The 23,353-nt window shown below is 31.4% G+C and overlaps 1 protein-coding gene across 6 annotated transcripts in view; it reads left to right on the top strand.

Moving 5' to 3' along the window:
- CrzR (corazonin receptor) overlaps window positions 1–23,353 on the top strand; it is a 1,123,351-nt gene that overhangs the window by 1,071,993 nt on the left and 28,005 nt on the right. For all 6 annotated transcript variants that reach the window (XM_075365578.1, XM_075365586.1, XM_075365549.1 and 3 more), the window contains one exon: window positions 20,940–21,061. In XM_075365578.1, coding sequence (XP_075221693.1) covers window positions 20,940–21,061 — 122 coding nt within the window. The remainder of the gene's footprint in view (window positions 1–20,939; window positions 21,062–23,353) is intronic.

The raw sequence follows: 23,353 nt of genomic DNA on the forward strand, positions 1-23,353 counted from the left end.
TATCCGTACACAATTCCCATTCAATATTTTTCCATTCCTTACAGAATTTGTGTTAAAATTTTCAACAGTATATAGATAAGAATAAATAAGGAATTTATTTACCTTCTGACCGCCGCAGATATCTGAATTAAATAATATTTATAAATTATCTGATTCAGTTTTTTCTTCTTGCTCTCTTAAGTAATGAAGCAAGCACGAACCTTTCTCGACTGACCCTCGTTTTTCTTCTCCTTCATGTCACAAACAGCCATAAACAGTCAGTGCCTTTATCTTAACCTTTTTGTCAATTTTTTCTAGTTCGACTATTGTGAAGTGGTAAGTTGAAAATTTTGATTTATAATAAAATGCTAAAACCTCAGGTTTTGAAACAGGCGTAACATGAAAATCAAAGCAAAAAACTTTAAATGAATTGCGGATGCAACTCCTTTCATCCAACTTTTCTTTTTGGTTAAATTATTTTTCTTCCTGATGAGCATCATATTCTTGCCATAATTCAAAGTTTTCTTCTTCATTTAAATTGAGGTAAAAAGTACACATATCACACTGACCTATCTCCAGATTAAAAAAAAAATTAAGTTGAAATCATTGTTCATCCTGGTTAACAATGTTAAATTACTGTAAGGTTTACCTTCTCTTTTACAATTTTCCTTGTTGTCCCTATGCAAACCAGCAATGGTTTTGTCACCTTCCGCATCCTTAATTTCCTCTGGAACTGCATATTTTATATATTTACCGCAACAGTCATCTTCTAAGAATCCATCTTTCGTTTTTGCCAAAACTGTGCGTATTTACCTATTTGTAATACCCAAAATAGACATAAAGAAAGATTTGCATACACGCATCTTATTATTATTAGTTGATAAATAAAAAGGATCGTTAGGTTTACGATATGGATTTCCCTCATTATTTGTAAGGGAGTACCTATATTTTGGAGTAATTCTTGCCATTGACTGCAAAATATATCTTTTTTGTTGAACATCTGCCAGGCCAAAATCTTTGAAAAAATAAGCATACCTCATCTTCGTTAAATTTATTGTATATTTCAACCTACAACTTACTCGACGTGGTAAACCCATTTTTCGTTCTGGTATCATCTTTAATTTTTTTTTTCTTTTATACTCTGTCCCTAAATTTCAAAAGAATTTGAGTTCATTTGTTTTCCACTGTGTGAGAAAGGATTCTTTATTTATTTAACTTTTTCTGGTGTAACATTATTGTTTAGTGAAGTGGAAGGTTTTATTATTTCTGTCTGTCTTTTCCTTACTTCCTTTGATATTTCATGAAATTGACTCTGATGAATTACTTGAAAAAAGATCAAAATCATTAATGAAATATGAATCAGCATGATGCTGATTCATATTGTATCATCAACAGGCTCTATGACAATGACGATGATGTTTCGGAATTTAAATTTAATACGCCTGTAGCTTGAGAACGTTCATTAAAAACCTTATACAGTAGAACTTTCTACAGTAATAGAACTTTCATTACATACATTTTTATCAGGGTTTCTGCAAAATACAAAAAAAATTGGTAAAGCATATAATTTTTTCTAATCGAAATCTGAACTAAAATATGGTGATATTTTTTCTCAATAAAATAAAAATTTCGATATAAAATTCATCATAAATATTACAGTACCTTATTTAAATTAATATAATACTTATGTCTACTTTCACGTGTACTGGAGATTTCTTAGGTGTCAAATTTTGCAGTTCATCATAGTCATTGTGAAAAAGCTTAGAGTATGAGGTTCTTCAACACCTTTCTTGCCATCACACTTATTCACCCTGCAATTTGAATCAAAAGTCAGATTCACTAATCGTTATACTTAATAAATAAACAGAAAAAATTATAACAAAAGCTTATTTTATTATGTGGAAAAGTATTAATAATTATAATAATAATAATAAAGCCTTTCTTATAAAAAAAAAATGTAACAACTTCATACTTTACAGAAATAATAAAATTTGTTACAGATAAAATACCAAATTCTAGGCATTCCCGTTGTTTTCAATCCATCATTAAACCATGAATTTTCACAACTCAAACAGTTTAAAAAAAATATATTAACTAAAAAAAAAATATTAGTGATTTTAAAGCAGCTAAGGGACATTTTAATTAATAAAACAAACATGAACTAAAATTAATGTTTATTTTTAGTAGATATATAACTTATTTTCAATTACAACTTAAGCCCAGTTAGGTGGCAGTAATTCACTCCGACTGAAGCTTACAGCTCACAATGCTAATTTAAATTCACCTTCACTCGAAAATTATTAGTTTTATTTCTAATAACGTGGCACTAAATTTGAAACACATGATGTAAACCGATAAAACTTACTCGCTAATAAAGTTACATTTTAATAAGTGTTACTTAAAATTATGAAAAACAATAAAATGATATAAAAAATAAGAAGAACTAAAAATAAGTTCGGGAGGAAGACTTGGGAGTTAAGCTTTAAAAGCTTAACTACTACTACTACTTTATTAAGCTTTCTATGGAACCGTCACCTTTTGGTGGCATTGAAGCGGACGAGACTGGAGGATCACATTGTCCAATGCATCCCCGCTAAGGATTCATACATGTCTGGGAGCTGCGCATGCTTTTTGGTGAATCCGATTCCTAGACTGGGGATAAGACTCAGTTTTTGGATGTGGGTTCAACTCTTACACACCCGGGGGGCGTTATGCTTCGGCTTTTCTGGGCTTGCATGGCTCCGAGGAGCGATACCAACATCTTAGCTCCTTCCGTTCGGTATGACGGCCCGAGACTGAGGTAGTTCCATCACTGCGCACGCTAAATGAAAAAGAAAAAACTAAAAATAAGTCAATATTGTATTCAATAATAAGAACTTCTTTGAAAACTACCAAGAGTAATTCTGAACAAATCGAAATAAACCATGATTGTATTTAATTTAACTAAGTTGTAAGACCAACCACCACCAAAGAACACCGGTATCCACGATCTAGTATTCAAGTCCGTGTAAAATTAGCTGGCTTTACTAGGACTTGAACGCTGTAACTCTCGACTTCCAAATCAGCTGATTTGGGAAGACGTGTTAACCACTAGACCAACCCGGTGGGTTCACATCATCAAACTACACCTACTAAACTTAACTATATTAAGTGTGTGCGGGCGCGCATTTTTGTCACAAGTGTAAATACTGAAATGATAATTACTAAGTGAAATACTGAAATGTTTTTTGTTGGCTCAATTAATAATGAATCATAGTTTCACAGAAATTTTAATAATAAATAAATTTTTAATTTTCCTAGAATATTGAAATTTATAAAAACAAATTTTTAAAAAAATTGTTTGAAATGTATGATAAAATTACTCTTTTCTGCATTATTATTATTATTTGTATTACTGTTGTTTTATCTTAGATATAAAATAAAAACAGTAAATTTATTCCATGAACAGCATTCAAAAGGAACAGCAAAAGGAACTATCGGCAATTAAGAAATGCTATAAACAGGAAGTGCAAACTGGCGAAAGAAGAGTGGATTAAAGAAAAGTGTTCAGAAGTGGAAAGAGAAATGAACATTGGTAAAATAGACGGAGCATACAGGAAAGTTAAGGAAAATTTTGGGGTACATAAATTAAAATCTAATAATGTGTTAAACAAAGATGGTACACCTATATATAATACGAAAGGTAAAGTCGATAGATGGGTGGAATATATTGAAGAGTTATACGGAGGAAATGAATTAGAAAATGGTTTTATAGAGGAAGAAGAGGAAGTTGAGGAGGATGAAATGGGAGAAACAATACTGAGATCTGAATTTAAGAGAGCATTAAAAGATTTAAATGGCAGAAAGGCTCCTGGAATAGACGGAATACCTGTAGAATTACTGCGCAGTGCAGGGGAGGAGGCGATTGATAGATTATACAAACTGGTGTGTAATATTTATGAAAAAGGGGAATTTCCGTCAGACTTCAAAAAAAGTGTTATAGTAATGATACCAAAGAAATCAGGGGCAGATAAATGTGAAGAATACAGAACAGTTAGTTTAACTAGTCATGCATCAAAAATCTTAACTAGAATTCTATACAGAAGAATTGAGAGGAGAGTGGAGGAAGTGTTAGGAGAAGACCAATTTGGTTTCAGGAAAAGTATAGGGACAAGGGAAGCAATTTTAGGCCTCAGATTAATAGTAGAAGGAAGATTAAAGAAAAACAAACCGACATACTTGGCGTTTATAGACCTAGAAAAGGCATTCGATAACGTAGACTGGAATAAAATGTTCAGCATTTTAAAAAAATTAGGGTTCAAATACAGAGATAGAAGAACAATTGCTAACATGTACAGGAACCAAACAGCAACAGTAGCAATTGAAGAACATAAGAAAGAAGCCATAATAAGAAAGGGAGTCCGACAAGGATGTTCTCTATCTCCGTTACTTTTTAATCTTTACATGGAACTAGCAGTTAATGATGTTAAAGAACAATTTAGATTCGGAGTAACAGTACAAGGTGAAAAGATAAAGATGCTACGATTTGCTGATGATATAGTAATTCTAGCCGAGAATAAAAAGGATTTAGAAGAAACAATGAACGGCATAGATGAAGTCCTACGCAAGAACTATCGCATGAAAATAAACAAGAACAAAACAAAAGTAATGAAATTTTTTACATCAAAAATTAATTTAAATGTCAGGAAAAGATTTTTGAAAGTGTATGTTTGGAGTGTCGCTTTATATGGAAGTGAAACTTGGACAATCGGAGTATCTGAGAAGAAAAGGTTAGAAGCTTTTGAAATGTGGTGCTATAGGAGAATGTTAAAAATCAGATGGGTGGATAAAGTGACAAATGAGGAGGTATTGCGGCAAATAGATGAAGAAAGAAGCATTTGGAAAAAATATAGTTAAAAGAAGAGACAGACTTATAGGCCACATACTAAGGCACCCTGGAATAGTCGCTTTAATTTTGGAAGGACAGGTAGAAGGGAAAAATTGTGTAGGCAGGCCACGTTTGGAATATGTAAAACAAATTGTTAGGGATGTAGAATGTAGAGGGTATACTGAAATGAAACGACTAGCACTAAATAGGGAATCTTGGAGAGCTGCATCAAACCAGTCAAATGACTGAAGACAAAAAAAAAAAAAAAAGAACAGCATTCATTAAGTTGCATATCAAAAATAATTTTAGTACTTTAAATCATTACTTATCATGCAGGATGTTTTTCATTGTCCATTTTTTTTTTTTTTTTGTTAGGAGTGAATAATTTTAAACACAATGAGTTATATTATTGCTGTCAAAACTCTTCCTACGTTTTTTTAATATTATGCAAACTATTATTTTTTTCCCTCAATATGATTTATGACCCCTCATTTGATACGTTTTACTGGCCGGCCTTTAAATTGTATTTTTTTTCTTTAATATTACCTCTTATAGTATTTTTCCTCTACCTTCCTAGCGGTCTCTGGTCTTAAAAAGATAAAAAAATCTGTTGTAATTGTATTATCATGATTTTAGTTATATAAATTAATTATCTATTCCATATGATTATTAGATAAGATATTTTATCGCAGTTTTCGATTTAACTTGATTTTTTTTCATTAGTATTTTTATTTTTTTTAATTATTGGACAAAAAAAAATTTGTTTTCATTACAAAATATTTTTATGTTATCTTTTTGTATGTTCTATGCCTTTTTATTCTTGTCTTTTAATTACTTAGGAACTAATATTTTTATATTTATAAAATCCTGTTTTATATGACTATAATTTTCCATCAGCCAGACAAAGAATAATCTGATCTGAAAAAACAAATGAGAATACATTTTCTTACGAGAGGAAACTGATATAGAATTAATACGTTTTTGTAAAGACGATATGTTTTCTGGTTCTAATGCATAAATTAATTCAAAATAAATTAAAAATATTTTTAATTAATTTTATTTTTATATTTATCATTAACTTTTAGCCTGAAACATGTTATCTTCTATCAATTATATATCATTTTCATCTTGTTTTTATTACCATATTCATTCCTTCAAGATATTTCTTTGATTGTTTGAGGTAGAAGAAACAATAACACAAAACGTTTTTGGGTTTATATCTTTTTAAATACTCGTACACTAAAGTTTGTATACAATCTTCAACAATTTATTTCAACTTATAACGTTTAGATACGGGTAATCCTGTAACGTTAGTTTCAAATAGATAAACTTGTTTCGTGTGATTAAACTTTTGACCTAAGTTGAAATCTGGACTTAAGTCATTTTATCCATCCATCTCCAACTAGGGCACCTTAAAAATGAGTGAACCACATCGTCATCTTCCTACCAATACAGACACCTAGGGATCTCCCTCCTTCTCTTCACATGGAGATAGGCATTGAACAACCCATATCTTGTCAGCCACTGGGTCGTTCAAAGGTCTACCTCCCCGTGCCCCTGTTTAACCAGGTCCTGATGCACGGAATTAAGCGATGCGACCATCTGCCCGTGCGATCACCATCCCATCTCCCTTGCCATTTTCTCATTAGCTCATCGCTAGTCACCTTCAAAGCTTCGCCCCGATACCGTGCCAGCCTCTCGTCTGCCATTAGATCTAATGGAGGCATTTCGGTGATGACCAGCACTGCCGCAAGCGGCGTGGTTTGATAGGCTTGTGCGACCCGCAGCGCCAATCGCCGATCTAAACTGTGTACACTAGCTCTGTTACGCTTAACCCCGAGAGCCATGGGCTAAATTGGCTCCGCGTATAAAATTGCCGAAACCACAATAGAAGCAACAATTCTTCTCTTGGTGACCCAAGGGACCCCAACATTCCTCACCAGCCTCCCAACCGCGTCGGTCAACCTCTCTACTCTCATACATACTTCCAAAAGATGTGTAGTAAACCCCCTCGTCCTATTTATCCACACTCCCAGATACTTACTTCGGCGAGGAGGTCACCTCAATACCCTCCTGCTTCACAGAGACTCCAGGGATCCATCTTTTCCCAGTCATCTGGATCATGATTGTTTGGTTAGGCGACACTGACAACTCTCTTAATTTTAGCCATTCAACAAGGTCCAACAAAACTTTGTCGGCCAGCCGTTTAACCTCCGTCACCGTCCTCGCAGCCACTACCAGCTCGAGGTTATCCGCGTTAGTGACTATTTCAGCACCCACTGGGAGCCTCCTCTCTAGGAGGCCGTCGTAAGCAATACTCCACTAAAGGAAGGGATGGAGAGGCAGTCGTCATAACAATAAAAAGGGGGGTGCCCCAGGGGTGAATACTGGGCTTCCTTTAGTGGAGTATTGCTTACGACGGCCTCCTAGAGAGGAGGCTCCCAGTGGGTGCTGAAATACTCTCCATCCAATAGAGGACCTTAATAGAGGTCCAAATGATGCGCTTAAATGCATTCTTAATATCTAGCATAACGTCAATAGGAGTTCTCCTGGTGTGTCTAGATCCGATTGCAGCCTCGTTCGGGATCTCCATAACCTTTCTAACTACATCAACTGTAGATTTCGCTTTTCTAAAGCCGTATTGGTTTTCCGAAGGGCCTCCTCGACTCACCAACTCCAATTCCAATCTTCTAACTAGTAATGTCTCAAACACTTTTCTACCAGTGTTAATGAGGGAGATGTGACAAAACCCACCCCCTCCTTTTCAGTCATCACCAAGCGGGCCTCTTTCCAGCTTTCCGGGATAGTCTCACTCAGGAGAGCCAAATTGTAAGACTCAAAAAACGCCAAAGATGACATCCCGACACCAGATATTTACTTCCAAGCAAATGCGGACGAATTCCACGAATTCGTGTGGATTTTCTGAGCTTCATACTCGACAATTACGATGATTAATGATTCCATGAACATGAAATGTTGGTTCATCAGAAAATGAAATGGACTACAGTTAGTTTTTATCAGCAGAAAAAATCTTACTTGGTTTACAAATTGAACTCTTTGTGGCTTATATTTAGGTTTAATTTTACGGAATAGCTGCAGTCTACAAGCAAAACTTTTCAGTCGCTTGCGAACAACATGATGGACAGAGCTTTTATAATATGAACTTCACGACCAACACTTTGAACTGAACGTTTAGACTTTGTTGGAAAAACAATCAAATTCTTTGTTTTTTCGACACTTGTTTTAAGCCTACCTAGTGAGTGTCAAAAAGCTTTCGGTTTTCAAAATTTTTCACTCCACTTACGTATACTTTTGTGACTCGGAGAATTTTTACGATAGACGCATATAATTCCTTTGTACAATAGTCACTCACTGATTTTGTTTATGGGAACCAGAACATTCACAGAAGTAGTTTAGCATAAAAAGGTAGATTAAAATAGCGATAACTTACTACTTTTTACAGCCTACACTAAACAAATCCTACATTTGAAATTTATTTAATGTATTCATTTATTATTCTTTTTTAATGTTAAACATTAACTAATAATATAATATTTCAAAATTCGAACTCCATGTAATGTAACTTTCATATGAAAGGAGTGATATTTATTTTTAAATATTGCTTTACTGATAGTCATTTTTCTCGCTAAATTTTTGGTATTCTGGATGAAAGATTTTTAACAATTATCGGTCAGCAGAGGTCAAGTAATAATTGTTTATTAATAAACTTTATTATGCAAAGATTTTTATTAGAAAAAAGATGAATTTTTAATTACAGTATAATCTGAAGAAATAGATATTTTACAGTTACCACTCATTATATGTTTATTTTCATCTTTACAATTTATTACATCCTTATTACTTTTTCTATTGTGAAAAAAGATAAAAAATACGGAGAAGAAAATATTCTAATAAAATTCCGTTCTCCTTGGCGAAGTGGTACCGTCTCAGTCTTTCATCCGAGGCCCGAGTTTGAATCCCGTTCAGTCATGTTATTTTTCATTCGCTACCAAATACCGCTTCTATATTTCCACGTACAAGCTTTTCTGTAACCTTCTGTGGTGAATTACCTCATCTACCAAAAGAAGAAAAAATGTTACGATATTATACTATTTTAAATAAACATATACATACTAGTTTACCATTTTAACATATTTTTAATTAGATTTAAGCCATATTTATCTCAATTTCATTGTAAAATTAAAAATATTAAGTTTTAAGTTTAAGTTAAAACTATAAGTTTTTGAACATGTTCAAAAACATAAATAATTAATGTTAAGTTTAAGTTTTTTTAAAAATAAATAATTAACAACTTAGATAATTACATGAAAGTATGTTATTATAATAAAGCTTTTGGAAAAATAATGAATTGAAAACGTAATCATATTTTTATTAAATCATAACTTCATTAAAAAAATGAAGAATGAAATATTTTAAAAATAACAAATGGAAATTCTCATTTTTTTTTTATGGGTAAAGAATAAGGCTATCAAGCTTTAATAACTTGAAATACATTTGTAAGAAATACGGTTTAACATTTCTTTGTTTTTTTAAAGCTGAGAAAAGTGAAAAAAAAAACTGTTCAACAAACAAGCCATTTGTCGTGTTTTTATTAAAGAAATAAAGTAAACAAATCTGTTAACAGTATACGAAAGAAAAACAAATGAATGTAAGCATTTTGAAATATTACTCAAAAAGAAATATTGAAAGGCGACCAGTGTTATAAAAACGAAGCGGCTTAAAAAGGCATACGCAAATATCGACTACAAGAATTTAAAAAGAAGAAAGTATATTAAAAAGTAAAATAAAATTAATGGTATTTCCTTTTATTAAATTTGTAGCAGGCGTTACATTATATTATATTGCAATGTATTTTCATGCACATATGCATTCGTGAAACAGGAATACAGAAATAAACTGCAAGTTATTAGGTTTCATGATAAATCTCTTTTCACGAAATGTATATATATAAAAAAATGCTATTTACTACGTCCTTTATCAATTTGAATTGCTCTAACCAAATTATAATTTTCACTGATTACAGCATTTACTCTAAAAATATGATGATCGCATTTCTACTTCACCGATTAATATTTTAGCTCTATTTATTTCATGCAGTTTGAATACCCTAAATTTGAACCAATTTTAACGAATAATCTTTATCCCTTCTATAGGAGATAATACAAGAAAATATGGTTTAAAAATAAAGAAATTATCTTCTAGTATCTATAGATGGCATAATCTTCTATTGGACTGATTAGATGGGTTGACCTTGATATTCTTTTCCATTTATACTTAAAACATTTTCAAATTTCTTAATTGACCTTATTAAAATTGTGAAATTTGCATTGTTGTACAATTATGGTCTTAACAAAATCAGACACCCGCTGAAATCAATAAAAAACAATTGTTAGCTGATTGTTGTGCACTTTATTAACATAATGAATGAAAAAGCTTTTGAAACTAAGCTGAAACGATAGAATGTACATACATACATCACAGAAGAGCGTTCCAGACGTGCCTAGATTCTTACCCAACTATTATTTTTGTTGATGATAAAGTAAAAACCGATCATGGATTCTTCATCCAAGATTTGGAATACTGATATTTCCGGATGTTTCTAGAGCAGTATTTGACATAATTGCTTACAAAGATTTAGGTTTTCAAAAAAATATTTGTACGAGTGAAGTCATCGTGTATATAAATAAATAAACCGTAAATACATTCAAATGGATCCAAGAATTTTTTATATTCTATAAAGAAGAAAGCAATTAAGTTCTCGATTCGGTTTTTACAAGCAATGAAAAACTAGTTCTTACGTCCCTCCATTTAAAAATACTCATATAAAGAGATTTTCTTACTCTCGGTCATTATAAAAAAAAAGTCTATACACAAGCTGATAACCATGAGATCGGTTTAAAGCCATAAACGAATCACTGTATTTTACATGCAACTGTATAGATTTTTTCATTGTGAGTTTTTTCTTGACGTATTTGAATTTAATTTGCTTTTTTACTAGGGGTGCAAAATTATCTTTTCCTTTGTGAGTTCCTGTGACTATGGATGCTTATACACTTATCTCTATTTAATTATTCTACTTTGGTTAACTCTTATATTTATGAACCTATTCGTTTAAATTTATTTTGTTGCATAATTGCATTACCTATTTTAATTTATAACATCAATTCAATCTATGCTCCATTGAACAATTGTTTTTCAAGCCTATCATACAACATTCAAAGGTTTCATTATGATATACAAAATTGGTGAAAGCACCAGTTTACAAAGGACTTGCGTTATTAGACGTTTACATTTTTCATTAGTGATGTTGTTTGTTGGGAAATTTCAAATTTGAAGTTTCCAGTATCATACAGATTACAGTTACGGATTTTGTTCTGAACAAATCGCATCTGTTTGAATATTTGAAGAAATTTCTGGGAGGTAAGTGGTTTGTTAGTGGTATTAAATTTAGAAAAGTGATTGGCAATAATTAAACGGATTGCCATTTCTTCTAGATTGACTTGATTATCTGTCCTTAAATTTAACTAGAAGTAGTTTGAGAACTTTTCAACACGATTATACTTTTTTTTTATGAGTTTCATTATTACAATCACCAATAGCATAGTTGTTTTATAAAAAACGAAACATGTCTGTACGAGCAATTCAACTATTTTATTTTATTTTTTTTACTCCTTAGAGGTGGTAAATATTTTAACCCCGACGTAGACAGGAAGAAAAAGGATTTTATAAATGGGCACCAAGAAATATGATTCTGATAATTAAAAAAAGATTATTTTGTTACGAAAGAGACAGGTCCAAAGAAACTATACAAACCAATAAAGAATTATTGTTAACAAAAGAATAACCATAAAAAAGGGAATTCAGTTATATGACGAAATGAACTTAAACGAATAAGTTCATAAATACTAGAATTAACCAAACTAGAATAATTAACTAGACACAGATGTAGGAGTATCCATAGCCAAAGAACTCATAAAGGAAAAAGTAACTGTGGACACCTAGTAAAAAAGCAAATTAAATTCAAATTAAAATGAATTAAGAATTAAAAAAAGATTTATACAGTTGCTTGTGATATTTGTAAAACAACAGAAATTTCTTAGGATTCAATTCCTTACATCTTTTTTCCCCGATATAACAGTAAAATTCACTGCTGCTAGAAAAAAAGACTGTACTTTTAAATAGTCATTATTAAAACTTACTTTTACACAAATCCATAAACTTTTGTGGTTCTTGAATAGTTAATTTTTAAGTATCTTATACATTCCATTTTTATAGATAATTCTATTACACCCCACTGTTTCCTGCATGAAATTTATGAAATATGAAATTATAAAAAGAAAAAAATATTTACGCATTTTTTTCAAAAGAAATTAAACTTTCAGCACTTTGATGAACCTTTAGAGTTGTATTATCGAAAGAATATTTTTAAAAATATAAAATAAAATTAAGTAAAAATATTTTTAATTCTTTTTTTATATATATTTACCTGGTCTGATGGTATAAAATTGAATATTATTTAATGCAAAAAATATTTTAGTATATGTTTATTTTAATTACTTATTATTGATAAATCAATTTATTACTATTTTTTTTTTTACTTATGGCATCTATACGGTGACCATTACCCATTTTATTCTAAAATACATATTACCATAACATCGTAAAATATATTAATGCATACTAATCGTTTACCTGTAAAAGTCTTACTTACCTTTTTTGAAGACTCCAGAATCATTATAAGGAAAGGTGTCATGAAACATAACATTATTAGGATTGAGGCTTTTATTTTTATTTATTTTTTTTTGTTTTACGTCGGAAGTAGGAAAATTTGACTCAACCCAACGCTCAATAGCCCGTACATATTGGGTGTGTGGGGTTCACCGCCTGCTGCAGTGGAACCCATTAAAAAATCACTTCCTCACGCAACGTGATGCTGGAATTGCCATCGATGACATAACCTCAGCACCACGCGCGTCACGGCCACACCTCACATTCATACAAATATTTACACCTCTCATTCACACTCTATTTACAAATATATATACACTACATAACACATTCAGACACCATTTACAATCAATAATATATACAACTCAAATACATATATCACAGCTATGCCGGCCTCAGACAACAGGAACCGTTCCGCGGGAGCCATTGGTGACGACAATGCCGAGGCACCCCAATCACCCGCCCCCGAAGTCTGGGGCGCATCGGTGCCCTCAACCGACATCTCCGTTGTCCGCCTCGCAGTCCTCCTTTATCAGTTTCTGCTGTAGCACCCTTTTTAACCACCCTGCACACGCTGTCCATCCCTCACCAGAAGAGAGCATCAACCACATGACTTCCCCCGGCCAGTTCAAATAGTCACGTGGTATCTCCTGTCTTCATCTGTGGCACACAAAGAAGGTGTGCTCCACCGTATTCACGTCATCACAATACTACCAGTATTGTGATGACGTGAGTCGTTCGAGGTAGATCCCGAACGATCCATAACCCGACAACCACAGATCCGTCCAGAAGTCCACTCTCCATGCAGTTTATTGACCCAGGCAGCCACCTCTGGGATCATGGTATAAGTCCAGTGCCCCTCCTTCGCACTCCGCCACCTCCCCTGCCAGTCAATCAGCAAGCGGCCCCTCGCCTCCACTCTACCATCTATGGCTCTATCTCTTCTTTCTTTGGCCAGGAGGTCCAACGGCAGCATACCAGTCACCACCAGTAAGACATCCAATGATACCGACCGATAGAGCCCCACAACTCTTATCGCCAGATTCCTATATACGACATTTCTCACCACTCCAAAGGGCTCCCACCATACCGGTTCCGCATACAAAATCATCGATACCACGGTAGACGCCAGCATTCTGCGCTTGAATGTCAGGACCCCCGATATTGGTCATAAGCGTCAGCAATGCCGAGGACATTTTTTCCGCCTTCGTGGCCACTTGCTGCTCGTGAAGTGACAAACCCCTTGTCTATGGAGCCACACTCCCAAGTATTTTGCCACTTTCTTTAAAAGATTCTATCGTTATTCTCTCATTTTTTCATCCCTTTAGGGTTTCTTCATTTCAAATTTTATCGACTTATCTGTTTTCCACATCTTCCTCTAACAGCAAATTAAAATTTTTCCATTCTATTTGCTTCTGTTTTTTCTCTTACCCACGTTTTACTAACACAAACCGACACATTTCACACAAATGTTTTCATAACTTTATTTCTAATTTTTAGATCTATATATAACACTAACCGACTTCCTTTATTTAATAGCTTCATTATTGTGCCAGTATGTTTTTCTGGTACAATGAATCTTTTGAGCTTCATTTTCACCCATTGAACAGCTTTTCTATTAAATTCTTTTACAATTTTTTCTATGCGTAATTTAAAATATGACCAAGATATTGTACATCCTTGCCTCTCTAATTTTTTTAAATTATTTCTCGCTTCCATCATCTATCATCTACTTTTATAGCTGCTACTCTTATAGATTGTAAACAATTTATTCATAAATTCATAAAATATTAGTTTTACAAAACTAAATAGACACAAACAGTTATTAAACAAATAAACTAATTTTTACATTAGTAAGTCGGTAAAAGAAATGTTTGTTATATTTTGATATTAAATTATTCATATATATATAGTACCTGTCAGGAAGTTCATTATTTTAAAAACAGTTGGCTTATACGTGATTTCATATATCTTTTAAAATTAAAGGTTATGTCACATTTATATTCTGGGCATATAAGCCTATATATACACTTTGTAGATTCCATCTGTATTCAAGCCAACTCATATAAATATCCTAGTTTTATTATGAATACATTTTACGAGATGTACGAGTAATATATAATACTACTGATAATATATTTTTGTTACTGAAATTACGTATTGTTAAAAAGATAAAATTATAATTTTAACTGATGTAATAGCAAGATTTGTTTAAATAGAATCTGTTTAAAGAATATTGATTGTAAAATCTCGTTTTAAATATATTAATAAAATTCACTTACTTAATTTGAACTTGAATTCTATTCCTTTTCACATTTCTTCTTTTGCTTTCAATCCTATCATAAAATTCAATTCGGGTGATGATAACACGAAAGTGTTTTTCGCTCTGAAAGAGCAAAAAAAAACTCAATTAGACTCAAGTATAGACGTGTTTGTTCTAAATAATACAATATATTCAATAAAAATAAAAACAACAGCGGAACCGTGATTATCAGAACCAATTAAAGCAGGGTTTTGTCCAATAATATAACTTGATAATTCTGGTAGAGATATTTGGAAAGAAAATTTTACAAACATTTACATACAACCTAATAGATTAGTAAATGGAGAGGTGATAAGAATTATACGGAGAAATTCGATATGTAGAAACATGCTCTGAAAATATCGTTTTACTAATTCATCAGAGTTAAAAATAAAAAATAAATGACGATGACTAATTTTACTTTTAGTTCTAATAATGTTTTTTGTTTAACTCAATACAATAATCATTCAGTGACTTTTAGTATAAAATATAAAAATATGTAGTCTTTTCCATTATGAATCTGCTATTTCTTGACCGTAATAATCACTGTTATTTATCTTGTGAGCATGACTTAACTTCTTTTATTTAAGGTTTGTAGAATAATCATTTATTATTTATTAATTGTTACTTATTTTCATAAATTGTATAATATGTGGTGCCGCTAAGTCGTGTAATATGTGTTCTTATGTAATACGAGGATATAAATCTTATTAGCAGGTTTCCGTATTCCGGTATTAACGTAAATTAATACAAGTTAGTAATTAACGTAGTAATACAAGTTAGTCACGCAGTATAACAAAAAACCTTACAACAAAGTTACAATATTTCCTGGTATTGATTATTTATTAATATTTAGTGTAAAAATAATAATACATAAATAAAGTTAAATAAATTTTATTTTTTGTGGTGCGGATAATGAATGATGATTTTTTTGTTGTAAAATTATCATTATATGCTTAAATAAACAATAAAAAGTCTTAAAAATAAAAATATTGTTATTTTAAATTTTGTTTACTTCCCCACCACCAAAATAACCTACTAAGATTTTTTTTTATTCTCTACGATAACTAAGTTAAATGGAAACAAATTTTAAACTTCCACTAAAAACTACAACCAATAAAACGTTATCTAAGATTTCTTTTTGGGGGTGAGGGATGAATTGATGAAATTTTATTGAGAAGTTTTTATTTAAACTTTTAATAATATTTTAGTTTAAATTATCCAAATATTTTTTTTTTAAATTCAAAAACAAAGATTCTTTGATCGGCTATCCACACCCAATATTGCCCCTGAAGTAAGTTTTTTGAGTCACTTGCACTACTACTTTGCCTAAGAAGGCAAAGATCGGTTAAAAAATAGGCAATATATAAAAGATAGATTTTTACATTTTTGTGGAAGGGGAAACTTTGGGGTAAATTATTTTAAAGAATATTAAAGTAAAGATGCACGCATGTACTGAGCTTAATATAAAGTGGGGTTATGTTTGCAAAATTTTGAGAAAACTGACCCCAAAAAACTATCTACCCCATCCCCTAAAAATATTGTCCCCAAACTTTTAACAATATACTGCCCCACACACGAGTCTCTTTACAAAATTTCATAAAAATTGGTTCATACAGTCAAAAGTTATTAAGTTCAACACGCCGACGCACGTACAAACATTACCCCTACTTGGGTTTTGTTGGAGTTCCGGTGTCATGAAACATTGAGAGAAATGCAAAAAAATCAATATCCCATTTTTTGACCGATTACCTACCATATTTTGCTTCTTGCAGCACAGCTCCAGAGTGATGACGCCAGCAAAGTAAAAACACGGCAAAAAAATATTTATATTAACGGAAAAAAATTATATTACACATATATTTATATTATATATTATCTAAAAAAAAAATATAGGCAATACTTCAGCATCTACGTTACCAATAAAAAAGTAAACGTAACTAATGGATGACAGGATTATAAATTTTAAATTGAAATCAGCAAATGGAGAACAAATGTCTTGAAAAGGAGGTAAACTTTTTACTCAATAATCAGTACGTTAAATAAGTGGCGAAATCACAAAAAAAAAACGATTTTAACTACACTGGATTGCATTATCGCCAATGTGTATATTAAGCCAAACAAACTTTAATTAAAATTGAACAAACGTACGCAAATAAGTAAAAAAATTTAAATACTTAACGTTAGAAAACTTAAAGAGCATAATGTGAAAATCATATTTTGTAAATAGAGTTATATAATCTTTTTTTTTCTTTTTAACTCAGTTGTTTGGGCATCAACTTCTAAGGTCGATTTCAAAGAAGAATAAAATCATCAAAAGGATAAATTTTTGTTTTATTATCCAAGAATAATAAACATAACAAGAAAAAATTTTTAAAAAACGCAAACGTATAACACTTACAGGTTGTAAACGGCCCTGACATTTACATACAAACACAAAATAAATCCAAAATATTAAACAAGCAATAAAATAGAATACTCAGAAAACGTTAGACAGTACCATTATTATTGAGAACTCTACATTCGGGTGAAAAGTTCCTTCACAGAGAGGATTCTCAGTCAAGTATAATACATTCTGACTTCGTCGATGGCTTACTATGAACGCGTGAGTAATTTGCTACCATCTAGGTAAGCAACTACTTTTTTCTTCTTTACCATTTTCTAAATCAGCAGTAATACTATTTCTTAGTCCGTACCTCTGTCTGAAATTTTCATAACCGGTATACTCTTCCTGTAGATGCTTAACAGTAAGTTATTTATTTACTGCACATTGGTCTTTCTTCGCCGGTTAAAAAGTATGAATTATTATTTGCGGGTGACTGATTCTGAGTTTGATCATCCCCCACCGAGTCAGTTTCGTCGTTTAAGTGGTATTAATCAAACAAACCGAAATACAGGTGTTGCACTGCACATTCATTAAAAATGTAAAACTGACAAATAGCATATTAGGTTATATTAAATATTCTGACCGTCTTTCAAGCGATGTCGTGTGAAAATTATTATAAAAATAGACTGAAGGTACTTAAGTTTTCTCTATATTTACCTTCTGAGATTGTTTTTATTTAATGCGATTTTATATCTGTTATACACTAATAAATAAACTTCTTATGGTTTTTGTCCACGGTAATCTCAAAATCCTTTCAACCGATTTTAATTAAACTTCTGCCGCTCATAGCAAGCGCTGAGCACAAGGTTTTTCACTTTGATATCAATATGTTAAAAAGAATCGATCAACCACAGTCGAAGTTAATACAAATTTTATTCACTTACCTTCTTCACACGCCCACAAGTTAGTCCGACAATGCACCTCATTACTCGTTCCACCTCTCTGCCACCACCATCATGTCGTACAGTTTCTTCAGTGGCGAAGTCGAAAAAGATCTATGGACTCATAGAGATTATAAATTTGCACGATGATGCGTGGTTATGTGTACGTGTAATACTAGCACCAACAAATGAACAAGTAAATGCCCCCGTAAACAGTTACATACTGCAAGAATTTCAAACAGACGAAAAAACGTACCACACCATTAATACAGTTTTCAGCAAAGAGGATGCAGTTCACTGTCATCCAAATTTTTGAATTCTTTATCAGTATGAGGATTTTCAATTCACGTATTAAAGTTAAAAGTAGGTGTTCAGTTACACTTATGGGAAATTTAAAGTCACCACAGTTATTTAATCGAACTCGATTGAAAGTTAAATTTCTAGAGTAACATACCATTGAAGCGACTATTTTAACACGCTATGGTAAAGGACAAACTGTATTTATCCAGAGAATTCCAATTATACCTAATAACTTTCCGTTTCAATATAAAAAAACTCCTTTTTCCAGTTAATATACGTTTTGCAATGACTATCAATACGTCACAAGGTCAACTTTACGTACAGCTGGTGTATATTTACGAGCTGCTTACTTTTCTCATGAGCAGATGTATGTGGTATGTTCTTAAATAATCAAAAGCAACAAGCTTTTTGATTGCTGTGGTAATGGAAGAACTAAAAATGTAGTTTATAACAAGGCCCCATGTAAAAATGGATATAAAAACACTATTTTCATTATTCTACAGAAATAAAGATTTCATCTATCTTTCTATTTATATGAATCGTGTTACTACATGTTCACAAATATATCAAATATTGAATTTATATATCAAGGAACATGAACGATGAATCAATCTATTATTTCATACTTTGAATATCCATAAATCACGATAAGAAATATTTTACACCTACTGTTAGGGATTTGTAAACCCGAAAATTGCTACAATTCTTTTCATAGTCGCGTTAGAAGCCAAGCGTAGCTGCTAGTACTAAATAATCTTTTAATAGTTTATTCAAGTTTTTTATATTTTTTCTTTATGTTTTTAATAATGTGTATTACGTTATTAAACTTTTACTTATAATTACAGCACGCAAATATATTTTCTTAAATTGTTATCTGTATTATACACTGGTAAAATAATGTTTTTAATTTTTTCAACTGTTTTATATACTTTATCTTTTTTCCATCAGTTTAGGTAATTCCAAACTTTTCAGTTAGTTTCAATCAGTTTTGTTCTTCAGCATCCTGTAAAAAGATTTATTTACTTTTATAAATATTCTTTGTCCTAGACTAATGTTCCATGTTTCGACCATACTCGTACATGGTCGGTGTGGCGGTTCCGAGCTAGCATATTTTTTTGTTTTCTATCCACTAATTAGTAATAATTTCTACTCTACGTACATTAGTAATATACACGTATACTCGTATACTACTAACAGGTACCTTATCTCTACTCAGCACACAAGTCGATGACCTTAACTTATTTTAAAATGTCTCAAAATAATGTAAAACCATAGACAGATGAAGGTAAGGATATAATGCTCAGAAATTAACGAATAAATTTCGAATGCGTATTTTATTATCTTCATTAATTTATAATTCGTTGACGGTATATAATACCTGTGTAACACTGTTTATTTTACAGTCTCGTTCATCATCGGAATTCGTGTAGATCAAACTCTTCTATCTGGAAATCGCACCGCGTCGGAAATGATATCCCTTCATTGAGTAACCTAATACGTAACTAAAATTCATTAACATTTGATAAAAAGAACATTAATGGTTTTAATAGGCATGTCATAAATATTACCGATAATTGATACCTCCAACAATACTATACAAAAATCTGTTACTTCGTGTCAGTCATAGTTACGTCCTGATGCTTTGTAAAAGCGGTGATTTATTTATCAGGTGTAGCAGTTGTAAAAATTGTAGACAATCTGACATGAACTTGATAGAAAAACAAAGCTATCCTCAAAAACAAGAAATTTCTTCTTGGCTAGTCAGAAATAGGAGTATTGTGAACTCCCATTAGATTTTTTTCACTGAACAGTGAACAGAATACTCGTGTTATTTACTGTTGGGTATGATCATTTTATGCCCATCAAAATTCAGATAATATTCAACGCAACGACTGACGATTTCATGCTTTTCTCCCACAGAAACTGTATATATGGTGAACATTTTTATGTCAGATATAGAAATCTGAAAATTAAACGGGTCAATAAAGTCAGAATGTTAGAGACGTCTGTAAAAGTCGTATGTAAAAGTCTGAAAAAAGTTTTTAAAGGTAAAACTTATGTTATTAAACCACTTCAAAACTCTGTTGAACATCCAGCGTTAGATAAATTTGATTATAAAAAGGTTTACAAGCTACCATGGCAAAGGAAAACATGAAATGTTCAAAGAAATATATGAAGGTATATATGTATTTACAAAAAAGTAATGAGGTTGAGATATTATTACAGAATGTAAAACCAAGAAAATAGAGAATTACCTAATCAGTAATAATTAATCTAAGGAAAAACAGACTATAAGAATATTAGTCAATTTGTTTATTAAATAATCCACTATAATTTTTGTTATGTAACAGAAAGACATGTTTTTCATTTTATTAATTATTAGATAAAATAAATTTAAATCATTAAAATATTAACGCTTATTAATGATTTTTTTCTTTTGTTTTTTAATTAATGAAATTTTTTAACATGTTTCAGTTAAGCGAAGAACTGCAGAAAGCTATATTCTTTTTTGGAATGTCTAATAGTTTAGTAAATCCAATAATATATGGAGCTTTCCATTTGTGGAGACCATCAAAGAAGAAAAAAGATAGTCTTCGGTAAGTAGAACGTCAAATTGTAATTCCAACCTTTTACTTTAGCAAATAAAAGCTTTGAATATTTTACAAATATTAGAATATGCATTCTCAGGAATGAATTAATTCTTATGTTAATATAAAATTTTCTATTCTATTTAATACACCCAATTTTCTTTTTAGTTACATTTTGGTTAGCTGCACTTTTTATTACGATATGAAATTATTTTAACTCTGTTAGCCTGATTCTGTTCTACAACTCAGAATATCAAGGGCAAATCGAACTAAAAATAATGACACATCAGTAATTCCCTTTCACGAACAATATTATCATTTTAGTATTTTATAGTATATTAAATAAGGTGAATATGCTTATTGTAAATTTGAAGAAATCATTATAATTCCTCATTTTAATTTTACTGATTTTACTCCATATAAAAAACTCACTCTTTTTATCCAGTGGTTTTTACTCACGTATCCTTGTTTAGAAAAGCAGTTTCATGCTGAAAATAACAGACTTATTTATTCGGTAGAATACTTTTGAAATAGAAATATAAAATAATTAAATGAAAAGAACATGCCTGAATACTCGTATAATTAAATAAAATGAAAAGTGGGAAGTTTTCTCCCCAGAAATTTATTATAGCGAAATTTTCTTATTTATTTTAATACTTTTATTTCAGTTCAGATGGAGATCTTTTAAATAAGAGATTAATCTCTTTAAAACATACGTATAAATCTTGAAATTAAATTCAGAGGTACTAAAAAAAAATCCCTTATAACTTGTTAACTTATGACCTTCTTTTTATTTATTTATTATTTCCTTTTTTTTTTTTACTATGAAACGATTATTTATTTCGTTAGCGTACAATGAGTTAGGTATATTATAAAATAAATAATTGTTCGGAATTTATTCCAGGTATATAAACAGAAAACTAGTATTCAGACCCATTAACAAAAGAAACGCTAGTTTCTTTTTAACCACTACTAGTCTTAAATTAACAAACAATCTTATAAAATTAACTTCTAAATCCCTTTTATTGTCTATCTTAACAGTTTATGAATGAATTCTATTGCATTGTTTCTTTCACCTATACACTTATAGTTTTACTGTAACTCACTGATACTACTTTCTTGGTTACTGTATTACTCATAGCGACACCTTAATCGTATCGAACAGGATACTCTCCTCTAGACTGACGTCTCGCAGACTCACACCTGTGACTCTCCACGCTGGACCGTCGTCGTGCGTCTCGCTAGACTGGTTCGCAGAACTCTCTGCCAAATTCATACAACTCGCAGCCTCTCCTCGCAGAACTGCCCTTGCGGGACCGATATCGTAACACCTCGCACACTGTTTTTTAGCTGTTTTTTCACCTCGCAGAACTCCGCCGAACTGACTTTTAGCTGGTCTTAGTGGGCTATTTATACTTTTAGCCTCTTCCCTGTAGAATCGGACCCGAGTCGAAGCGTGAGAAGAGAGTCGACCGACGTTTTGTTCCCATGAATTCCAAGCCTGGTGACTTCAAACCGTATAATAGGTGTGCGTTGCGTGTTAGCGGACAGTATAACAAAAGACAATTGTAAAACGGACCTGTTCTTTTCAAAAAGGGTTCTCCTTTTTGTCCCTTTCTGGATTCTCCCAATTAATTATTACTTTTTTTATTTTCATAATAATAGGTAGGAATCCGTTACTCAGACCCGCTATACCGGTCTTGTTACAATACTAAATAATCAAGGAAAACTAGAGAGAATATTTTTAAAAAGTAAAAAATTCTTCGAACCACCACGTAAGGCTCAAAATGAGAAAATAATAAAAATACTTTAAGATCAAATGAGAAAATTTATAAAAATGTTCAAACCTAATCGACAAAATTAAAAAACGGAGAATAATGTTTTACGGTCATTTAAAGAGATTGAATGAAGAAAGATTAACAAGAAAGGGTCTCAACGTTTTTCATAATCTTGAAAGTAGAGATAATTGGCTTCCAGAAATAGGAAAGGAATAAGAAAAGGAGAAATTCTAGAAAGGAAATTTTTAAGAAAAAAGTACAAAGTTTCAATAGTTAATTCAAGATTTTAAAAGAATTAAACTCTTGATTTAGACACATTTAGAATTAAACTCTTCAGTGGCTCAAGACGGAAGAGGAAACAATAACAGAAGAATCACCACACAGAAAAATTTAGAAAAATGATAACTGAGAGATGCCATAACCATTTAAGCTTCAAAGGAAAAATAAAGTTTTTTATGAGATTGCCACTACGAAAAAACTACAAATTCTTGCTTATGAAATCTACATTTATGTATTAATAAAA

Source organism: Lycorma delicatula, chromosome 1 (genome assembly GCF_047948215.1).
Source record: "Lycorma delicatula isolate Av1 chromosome 1, ASM4794821v1, whole genome shotgun sequence".
Lineage (NCBI taxonomy): Eukaryota > Metazoa > Arthropoda > Insecta > Hemiptera > Fulgoridae > Lycorma > Lycorma delicatula.